The sequence below is a fragment of the Nicotiana tabacum genome, chromosome 9 (assembly GCF_000715075.1).
Source record: "Nicotiana tabacum cultivar K326 chromosome 9, ASM71507v2, whole genome shotgun sequence".
NCBI lineage: Eukaryota > Viridiplantae > Streptophyta > Magnoliopsida > Solanales > Solanaceae > Nicotiana > Nicotiana tabacum.
In genome coordinates this window covers 11,348,110-11,359,082 of record NC_134088.1, presented here as the reverse complement: position 1 = coordinate 11,359,082, position 10,973 = coordinate 11,348,110, and the positions used below count along the sequence as shown (strand labels likewise).

General features: G+C 35.2%; 1 protein-coding gene across 2 annotated transcripts; it reads left to right on the top strand.

The window, feature by feature from the left end:
* The first annotated feature begins 402 nt into the window (after positions 1 to 402).
* Positions 403 to 5,749, top strand: LOC107813037 (sugar carrier protein A-like). 2 transcript variants are annotated; one of them, XM_016638240.2, is made up of 5 exons: positions 403 to 596; positions 1,429 to 1,642; positions 2,586 to 2,905; positions 3,598 to 4,224; positions 5,031 to 5,749. In XM_016638240.2, exons 2-5 carry the CDS (start codon positions 1,498 to 1,500, stop codon positions 5,481 to 5,483), a joined length of 1,545 nt encoding a protein of 514 aa, XP_016493726.1. In that variant the 5' UTR covers positions 403 to 596; positions 1,429 to 1,497; the 3' UTR covers positions 5,484 to 5,749. The 2 variants fall into 2 exon arrangements, with proteins under 2 accessions (XP_016493726.1, XP_016493727.1); XM_016638241.2 differs by having other exon boundaries at positions 1,425 to 1,642.
* The last annotated feature ends 5,224 nt before the right edge of the window (positions 5,750 to 10,973 follow it).

Below are 10,973 nucleotides of genomic sequence, written 5' to 3'. Positions count from 1 at the left end.
TCAAAAATTTTAATAGATATGTATAAGAAAAATAAAAAAAATATTAGAGATAAATATGAAAATGACACCGTTTATTATTATAATAATTTATTCATTCGTCTATTTTTTTTTAAATTATGATACCACTTATGTAAAATCCTACCTACGCCAATGTTTTAGATGTGGAAATTGAACTCATTTTCAATCGTTCATTTCTTTCCATTCTTGGCAGTGTTTTGTTGATCCAAGAAACTTCCATGTGCCAAACTTTCAATGAGTTAAAATATGAAGGACCTAAACAAAAAAAGGGAAAAGAAGAGTAACTACTTTCTTATCTTCAAACATCACTTCATTTATTTAGTTTTGCTATCATCATTTAAAGATTGGCCATTTTATATGTCAAGTCAAAGGAAGTGGTAGAGGGAACAATAATACACAGATGAGAAGCCAACCATAAACTAATTATATATTGAGAAAACAATCTTCTTTGTATATAACAAAAGGAACCAAAATTACTCAGTTCTAATCTTCCACCATCACAGAAATTTTGCAAACTATTAATCGAAGTACTTAGCACTCGTCGCTACAATTTGGTGCTACAATTTGGTGACAAAAAGGTGAATCTCCTTTTTCTTTTCGTCACATGTGTTTTTATAGACTTTATAATTTTTTATTTAGTAAAGTGAAGCTAAACAAGTACAAATATATGATGAAAAAGCATCACTTTATGAGAAAGATAAGAAAGATAGTACTTTTGTCTAAAAAAAGAGAAAAAAAACTTTTGAAACTCATAGTCTAAATAAAGTATAGATATTTATGTGATCGTAAATTATTTTATTAAGGGTAACAATGAACATTTTACAGCTAAACAACAACTAAAAAAATATACCAAGTGCGGTCCCATAAGTAGAGTCAGAAGAGAATTATGCATATGTTGAGAAAGATAAGAAAGATGGTCCTTCGTCTCAATTTATGTGATCAGTAGTTTTTATTGAGCACGAAATTGGAAAAAGAGAAAAAAAACTTTTGAAACTCATAGTCTAAATAAGATATAGATATTTATGTGATCGTAAATCATCTCATTAAGGGTGCAATGAACATTTTACAACTAAACAACAACTAAAAAAATGTACCAAGTGCGATCCCACAAAAATGTACTAAAAAAATGTACATAGTTTATATGCTTACATTACTCCTATCGTGTGAAGGTAAATAGGTTGTTTCCAATACACCCCGGCTCAAAAAAACATGAAAAGATTTGGGTATGTAAAGAAAAACTAAAGTGTTCCTAAATATAAAAAAATATGATATTTTTTAAGACGGGCTAAAAAGGGAAAGAGTACCGCATAGAATAAGATAGAGGGATTAAAAAAAAAGGGGTGTGATGTTTTTCCAAGAAAAAGGTTTCTTTATTCTTGATTGTTAATGATTTTCCCATTTGAAAGGTAGAATTCAGGCCATAAACATTAAACACAAAAAAGTGAAGAGGAGAGCACAGAATTGCTGTTCTTTGCCAAGATGGGAGGAGGGCCAATAGCTCCAAGAGGTGTAACAAAAGAAAGAGCTGAAGAATATAAAGGAAGAGTCACTCCTTATGTAATCATAGCATGTATTGTTGCTGCTATTGGTGGATCACTCTTTGGATATGACATTGGAATTTCAGGTGATTCTTATTTTTCATAAAGTTGTTAAAATAGTGCTTTTCCTGTTGCTTGTGATACTTCTCTCTCATTGATGACTAAATGAATATTCTAACAAAAGAGCTAAAAAGAACTTTACTTTTCCTTTTTGCTGTGAGAAAGAGGGGAATCTAGAACTGGAGGAAGGATGAAGGAATTAATTACCCATATGTTGCTCGGATTTTTCAAAATTACCATTATGTCCGAGTCAAATTCTTTAAAAATAGCATTTCTTTTGGATCCAAACACGAATGTAGTGATATTTTTGGAGGATCTGATACTCGTAGTTATGACAACAACAGTTAGTCTCTGAAACTTCTTGCACTTCCAAGATTTTTTTTTTTTGGGGGAGGGGGAAGAGACTGAAAAGTAGCATAAAGTAACTAAAGAGAACAGTAAATAATAAGAAATTTGATCTTTCTTTTCAAAAATTTCTTCTAAGGTAAAGGGTAGAAGAGTCTCTGTTTGTTATAATGTTTATGGATTCTCAATTTAGAGTAAAAAAAACTCATTAGTTATTACTATTGGAAGGGGAGCTTTGACGTAACTGGTAAAGTTGCTACCATATAACCAGGAGGTCACATGTTCGAGTCAGAAACATCCTCTTGCAGAAATACAGGATAAAACTGCGTACAATAGACCTTTGTGATCTGGCCCTTCCCCGGATTTCGCGCATAGCGGCAGCTTAGTGCACCGAGCTGCCCTTTAGTCATTGTTGTTGAACTATACGACCATCTCTCCTAAAAGCTTTGAGATTCAAACTTGCGACCTCTGCTCGTCTAATATCATGTTGAATTATGTGATCATCTAATCTAAAAGCTTAAATTGTTAGATAGAGCATATTTTTATTTACTTTATTATGTATTCAACGCCTATTCTATATTCCTAGCTACTTTCCTCACAAGTAACTACAATGCAAAATAACAGGGGGAGTGACATCAATGGATGAATTTCTTCGTCGATTCTTCTACTCAGTGTACCAAAAGAAGAGACATGTGCACGAAAACAACTATTGCAAGTACAATAACCAAGTTCTAGCTGCATTTACCTCGTCTTTGTACTTAGCTGGTTTAGTTGCATCTCTCGTAGCATCTCCGATCACAAGAAACCACGGACGTCGCGCAAGTATAATATGTGGTGGCATTAGTTTTTTCGTCGGAGCAATTCTGAATGCCTCTGCTATCAACCTCGCCATGCTTCTTTTGGGACGAATTATGCTAGGCGTTGGCATTGGCTTTGGAAACCAGGTAATTCCCCTTGAATTTATTCTGTCGCATGCTAAAGAATCTAATATTCCATAGGGAAAATGATCATCCTATTCTGTTATTTGTACGCAAAAATAACTATATCTCAATCCTAAGCAAGTTCAGGTCGGCTATATGAATCCTCAGTGATCACGTCGGCTATACTGTGTTATTTGTACATAATCCAAAAATTAGGTTTTACTTATGTACACTCACAGTGTAATTCACTATAAAAAATGATACGACTTTTTTTCCAAAAATTTTCTCGAGTCACATGTTTTCTTCTCTTAATACCAAGAGAAATGAATAAATATGAAATTGAAAAGAAAAAGAATCAAATTGCACCACCTCTGTAACAGGTAAATGCATCTTTTTCTCTCGACGAATTTTTACATTATCAATGTATTTTAATCTGTAATTGCAGGTAAGATGCCCTATTTTACAACATACTAACGGACAGTTATTATAAATCGAATTTCTTCTAGGAAAGATGTCCAGAATTCTGCACTAGTTAATGTAACTTATATACATTTAATTTGGTTTATTATGACATGTTCCCTATACTTAACCTCTAAAATTATCTGATTAGTTTACACTGTCTGTATATAGAAGTTAAAACGTTGGATTATTTTATGTAAATTCAAGTATGGAAATCATTTGAGATGACTGTTTTAACTCTGTATCACTGTTTGAAGGCAGTTCCATTATATTTATCAGAGATGGCACCAGCACATCTAAGAGGATGTCTAAACATGATGTTTCAATTAGCAACAACACTTGGAATTTTCACCGCGAACATGATCAACTACGGAACGAGTAAACTCCATCCCTGGGGATGGAGACTATCGTTAGGCCTAGCTGCAGCACCGGCGTTTTTAATGACAGTCGGAGGCCTACTACTTCCAGAAACACCGAACAGCTTAATCGAACAAGGCAATAAAGTAAAAGGAAGACGAGTTTTAGAGAAGATAAGAGGAACTGAGAATGTTGATGCAGAATTTGAAGATATGGTTGATGCAAGTGAATTGGCGCGATCGATTAAGCATCCGTTTAGAAATATTTTGAAAAGGAGAAACCGGCCACAGTTAATTATGGCTATTTTGATGCCAACTTTTCAGATACTTACAGGGATTAATATTATACTTTTTTATGCCCCTGTGTTGTTTCAGAGTATGGGGTTTAAAAGAACAGCTTCTCTTTATTCCTCAGCTTTAACTGGTGCAGTTCTTGCTTCATCTACATTAGTATCTATGGCCACAGTCGATAGATGGGGTCGACGAATTCTGCTTATTGGTGGTGGAATCCAAATGATCGTCTGCCAGGTAAAGATATTCTAACTACTCGATCCACGTTTCTATATCCTAAATGACAGTCAGTGTAAAATTAGTCAATTTACGATGAATCCTTCCAGTACAAAACTTTTATGTCCTAAATAACAAGGAAATGAGTTAATGCAAGAAAAAAAATTTAGGATGCAAATTTATATTGCTGACAAAGGACTATTACCTAAATACATCCAAAAAATACAAAACACTAATCTTACATAATTTTAGTGTAAAGCAGTAAATCAGTAAAGGAAGATTCAACCACATTCGGTTAAGAACTGCATATTGAATATATAACAATCAACCTTTCTTCCATATCAAAAAAGTTTTTAAACTTAGTGTATTTTAACCTATCGTGACACGTAGCCTGTCTTATCGTGACATGTAACCTGCCTTATTTTTATGAACGATTACTTGTAGTTATTTGTTATTTGAAGGGGAGTCTTGGCATAACTGGTAAAGTTGCTGTCATGTGACCAGGAGGTCAAAAGTTTGAACCGTGAAAACAGCCTCTTGCAGAAATACAGGATAAGATTGCGTATAATAGACCCTTGTGGTTTGACTCTTCCCCGGACCCCGCGCATAGCGGGAGCTTAGTTCACCCTGCTACCCTGTAATATATTTTAACCAGTCGTAGCATGTAAAATGTCTTATTTTTCGCATTACTACTCTCACTTTCTATGAACAATTACTTGTAGTTATTTGTTAGGTGATATGATAAAGTAAAGTCTTTCTTATCTTGTCAGTGTATAGAAGTTAAATTCATCGATAAATTATATGAAGATAATCTACTTTTCTTACAGGTTATTGTTGCCATAATCTTGGGACTCAAATTTGGTAGTGACAAGGAGCTAACAAGAGGTTACTCAATTATAGTAGTGATTTTTATCTGCCTATTTGTAGCTGCCTTTGGATGGTCATGGGGTCCACTTGGTTGGACAGTGCCAAGTGAAATTTTCCCTTTGGAAACAAGATCTGCAGGCCAAAGCATAACAGTGACTGTGAACTTATTCTTCACATTTGCCATAGCACAATCTTTCCTCTCACTTTTATGTGTTATGAGGTTTGGAATTTTCCTCTTTTTCTCTGGTTGGATTGTTGTTATGACAATCTTCATCTATCTCTTCTTGCCTGAAACGAAAGGAGTTCCGATTGAAGAGATGATGCGACTTTGGGAAAAGCATTGGTTTTGGAAGAAGATTGTTTTGGATGATCAACAAGCTAACAACACAAATGGTCAGGAGAACGCTATATAATTGAACCAGAAGCCGATAGCAGAATATGGCTTTCAAGAAAAGCGCTCGTAGCCATAGGATACAGTCATGAGCAGAGGTAGAGTCAAGATTTGAAGTTGATGGACTCTGAACTTGTCATGGAATCTATAGCTCATCTTGGTTATTGGGTTGACAATTAAATATTTATACATTAGTCATGAGAATGTGGATTTAACTGATGCACTCAGTCATTCTTACTAACAGAACATTTTTTAACTATGTGAAATGTATGTTTAACACTGTTTGTACTTGTTTTTTCATCTTCAATGTGAGGTTTGACCCCCCCCCCCCCCAAAGCACTGGATTCTGCCGAACTCGTGAACCTACTTTTGGATCCGCCACTAAGATTGACTACCTCCAAGATTCTTTCAATAGAATCTTTTAGTATTTTAAAAGAAGCTATGGTTAATGACAGAGATATTATCATAACTCTATAAATTAGACAAAATAGATCAGTGAGCTTACTTTTCAGATACAGATAATAATGTTATATTTAGCCACGTCAGAACTTGTAGTAGCTGAGCAGTGCTGCAAATAGATGATTGAAGAGTTGTTGCTGACGGTCAAGTAAATCACAAGAAAGTCCATATCATCCTACCCTCGAGAAATATGGTGATTCAGTCCTCGAATCAAGAAAATTAAATTAGAGATAAGAATAAGGGGATGCCGGGGGTGGGGTCTTTAGCTCCAACTGGTGTAGCCAAGGAGAGGGCAGAACCTATATTGGTCGTTTTGGCAAACTGAAATATTTCAAAATATTTGTCGTTTGAGAAAAATAAGAAGTCATTTATTTCTTCTTCATATATACCTTAAATAAGTAAATTGATAAAAGAAACAGATAAAGGGCAATTTAAACAAGTGATAAATAATACTGAATGCGTGGCTTTCTTAATTAGATAATTTGCACACAAAGAAGTATCAAACAAAATATATCTCATGACAAACGAAACATATGGTTATAGAAAATTGTAGATTCAGTCTAAGTAGGATAGAGTTATGCCACTCTACAATTACCTTATAATGATATGAATATAGAAATTATTTTCAATCCATCAATACATAAAACATAAACTCATCTCTAAAAGTATTACTCTATAAGTACATTATAATGACATGATTGTAGAATATTTTTTACCTCGTCAGGAGATAGAACTTAAACTCATTACATTATAAATTACCTTTTCTGAGTGCGACTTATATGTAGTACTTGAATGCAACTTGTATTTTGCATTCCGTGAATGAGATTTATAAGTTGTGTTAGTTGAATACGAGTTATAAATCGCATTCCCTGATTGCGATTTCTTTATTGGCAAAAGGTTCTAAATAGTCCTTCAAGTTTCAGCATTGGATCAGAATCTTTATTTATGTTTAACATAGAGAATTAACTAATAATTGATTAACTAATCAAATAGTCCAAATAGATATGAAATAAGAATGTGTGTATACTATAAGCAATACATAGATAAGAGTATATAATTCAAGAACTCCTGAAATCATTTTCAATATCTAAATTGTTGTTCAAGATGCAGAAACCATATTAGTCATACCTTGTGATGCATATGGACTTCAGCAACATACAACATTTCGTGTTATGCGCTAATATAATTATTTTAACACGAGTTTAACTTATATACATGTCAGTATAAAAGAACTTTTACACTAAACTATAAATGAAGTACACTAAGAGTATACATCATTTATGTCAAGAAGTGTGCATGATGGAAGCAGTAGCGGAGCTAGAAATTAAACAAAAAAAAAATCAAAAAAGTCATACTTAGAATTTGAACCAATTTTTTTATGTTAAGGGAATTCAACTTATTATATATGTATAAAAATAATATTTTTACCCTATTTATGATTGTAACTTTCCGACGTGAGATATTTGCAACAGGGGCGGCTCAATGATATTTGTGGCCTAAAGCGAACTTTATTAAGAAGTCTTAAGAAGCCTAAAGCAATATGTAACGATCTGGCCGGTCGTTTCATGAGTTACCGCTTTGTTTTTCCCATTTCTGCTTATTATTGCCTTGTTCAGCTGTATTTTGTGTTATCGGGTTGGTTGACTCGGGTTCGGAGAGGTTTTGATAAGGTTTGAGACACTTAGTCTCTTTTGAGTAAGCTTAAGTTGGAAAAGTCAACCAGATGTTGACTTATGTGTTAAAGGGCTCGGATGTGAGTTCTGATGGTTCGGATAGCTTCGAGAGATGAAATGGGACTTAGGAGCACGATCAGAATGTGTTTTGGAGGTACGGAGTAGATTTAGGCTTGAATTGGCGAAATTAGAATTTTGGCGTTTTCCGGTTGGCAGGTGAGATTTTGATATAGGGGTCGGAATGGAATTCCGAAAGTTGCAGTAGGTCCGTTGTGTCATTTGGGTGTGTGTGCAAAATTTCAGGTCATTCAGATGTGGTTTGATAGACTTTTGGTCGAAAGCGGAATTTGGAAGATTTTGGAATTCTTAGGCTTGAATCCGATGCAAATTTGGTGTTTTGAGTATTCCAAAGGTTGAAAAAAGTTTGAATGATGTTACGGGATATGTTGGCATGTTTGGTTGAGGTCCCGAGGGCCTCGGGTGAGTTTCGGGTGGTTAAATGGATCAAATTGCATGTTGAGAAGTTGCATATTTTGCTTCAGGTCTGTTGCAGACCTTTTGTTCTTTGCGATCGCGTATAAGGGGTTGTGATCATGTAGGCTTAGCTGGGGGCTGAGGCAGAGTTGCCCTACGTGATCGCATGGAGTTGGTTGCGATCGCGTGGGTCTGTGCGGTGTATCTTCGCGTTCGCGTGAGTCTTGTTGCGATCGCGTGGGTCTGAGTGTTATGGCTTCGCGATCGCGTGGAGCTTTGTGCGATCACGTAAGGTTAAGTGGGGGCAGTCAGCATTTGTGCTTCGCGATTGCGAGGCTATTTCCGCGATCGCAGTGAAGGAAATTTAAAAGCTGGGCAGAATGTTTAAAAGACCCATTTCCGTGACTTTAGCCTAAGTTCCTCCATTTTTTGGCGATTTTGAAGCTTTTTGAAGAGGATTGAAGAGGGAATCAAGGGGGAACAGTTGGAGGTAAGATTTATGGAATTAATACTCAATCCTAATATGATTTTTACCTAATTAATCATGGAATTTGTAGAATTTAAGCCTAAATATTGAAGAAACTAGGACTTGTAATTGGAGACCTAGAATTTGGGATTTGAGGGGTCGTTTGTAGTTGGATTTTGGTGTTTTTGATATGAATAAACTTAGAGAGTGATAAGGAGTCTATTGATGTAATTTTATCGGATTCCGAGACATGGGCCCGGGGGTCGAATTTGGCCAATTTCGAGATTTGTGTTGTAATTTGATTTCTTTCGAATAGGCTTTGTTCCCTTAGCATATTTTGATGGTTTTGCACTGATTTTGGTTAGGTTTGGAGCATCCGGAGGCCGATTCGAGAGGCAAAGACATCGCGGGCTAGAATTTAGACCGGATAGAGGTAAGTAATGATTGTAAATATTGTCTTGAGGGTATGAAACCCTAGATTTCACATCATTGTGCTATATTGAGGTGGCGCACACGCTAGATGACGAGTGTGTGATCGTGCACCGTTGGGGATTGTAACTTATTCCATCCCGAATGACTATTTTTACTGCGTATTTGATTGAAAACTGTTTGTTATCATCATGTTTTGGGCTGAATGCCATATTTGGGCCTCGTGCCAATGTTTGGACCCTTAGGGAATTTTTACTGCTATTTTCCACTGTTTTGATTTTATATCTGTACTCAGTAATGCTATATTATACTTTTTTCATAACTCAGCCATGTTTACTTTTTAAAGATTTCTGACTGAGTAGGGAAGGGGGCCTGTGTTGTGAGGATTATTATGGGATCGGGTTGCACGCCGCAGCAGTATTGTACTGATTATGATTATGAGGCCGAGGGCCTGAGTTGTACGCCACAAGGTGGCTTGATAGGAGGCCGAGAGCCTATTGATTATGCCACGAGATGGCTTGATATTGCGCTTGGGCCGTAAGGGGCCCCTCCCGGAGTCTGTACACCCCCAGTAAGCACGGGTACCCAGTGTGATATGTGATATAGCCCAATGGGCTGGTGTTGTTCCATGTTATTGCCAGAGGGGCTGATTCTGTTGATATTGTGCCTGAGGGACTGATTTTATGTGTTTATTTTTTCTTGCTGCTTTTCATTTACTTTCTTAACTGTTAAAAAGGTGTTTTAAAGAAGCTTATACTGAACTAATGTATTTTTACAAGATTTCACTATTTTATTGCATTGTATTGGTTTTACACTGCTTCTTTGTAGCATTTTGTTGTATTTTACGTGTTTTCTTATCGCTCAGCCTTCATTTATTTTTATTACTCACTGAGTTGACGTACTCACATTACTCCCTGCACCTGTGTACAGATTCAGGAGCTTCGGGTCCCGCTAGTGAGGGTTGATTGCTTCCAGCATGCTATTTGGAGTCCACTAGGTAGTTGCTCAGCGTTCGCAGCCTACTGTTTCTCCCTCCTATCTTACTTTCTGTTTCTAGTTCTGTAATAGACTGTATAAACTCTTTCAGACTCTTAGACACATGTTTAGATGCTCATGACTGGTGACACCCCGATGTCGGGCTGTGTTTGTTTCCGTAGTTGATATATTTCACTCTATTTTTGAGATTTATTATTATTAATGACTTAATTATGAATTATTACATCTATTAATTTAATTGAGGGTTTGTATCGGCTGGCCTTGTCTTCACGAGAAACGTCATTACGACCGGGTTTGGGTTTAGGGTCATGACACAATATTTATATTTATTTATTTGTAATTTTTTTTAACTTTTTGACATACCGAATTCTTCTTTTTCTTTGATTTCATTACCATCTAACTTAATAAGATCGGAGACTTGTTCATTTTAAAAACACTTTCCTATACCTTTTTATTAAACTGTATCTATTGTTTGAAAGAAATTTATTAGCAATACCTTTTTGAGGTTGTATTAAAAAGTTATTCATATTTTGTTGTTGGCATGTTTAAGTTTTGATTTAAAAAAAAAAAACCGAGAACGACTAAACCTGAAAGTTGATAACTTGATGATTGATTTTAAAATAAAATAATCTATGAGAGAGTTTTACTTCTTCAATTTTGCTTATTTAAATGCTTGAAAACATGAGAAAGAATATGAAAATAAAGGTGCAGTTCGAATTGTACAAGATATGTTTTTGTTTGACAGAATATGCAGATGCATAGGAAGAAAAAAAAAACATGTACAAATATGAATTTGGAAGACATGGCCTAGAAAAAATATATGGCTTGTCAAAAATTATATATTTCTTTACAGGTAGAGGCTCATTGCCCATGTCTCCTTTAAGTTGTTCTTTTTCATAACAACTTCTTTCTTTTTGCAAAGAATTAGTGATTTTTCTTACAAGATTCAGTTTTTTTTATGAAAATGTTAGAGACATAAAAATAATTAGAGAAATTTTCATAAAGCACTATCTTT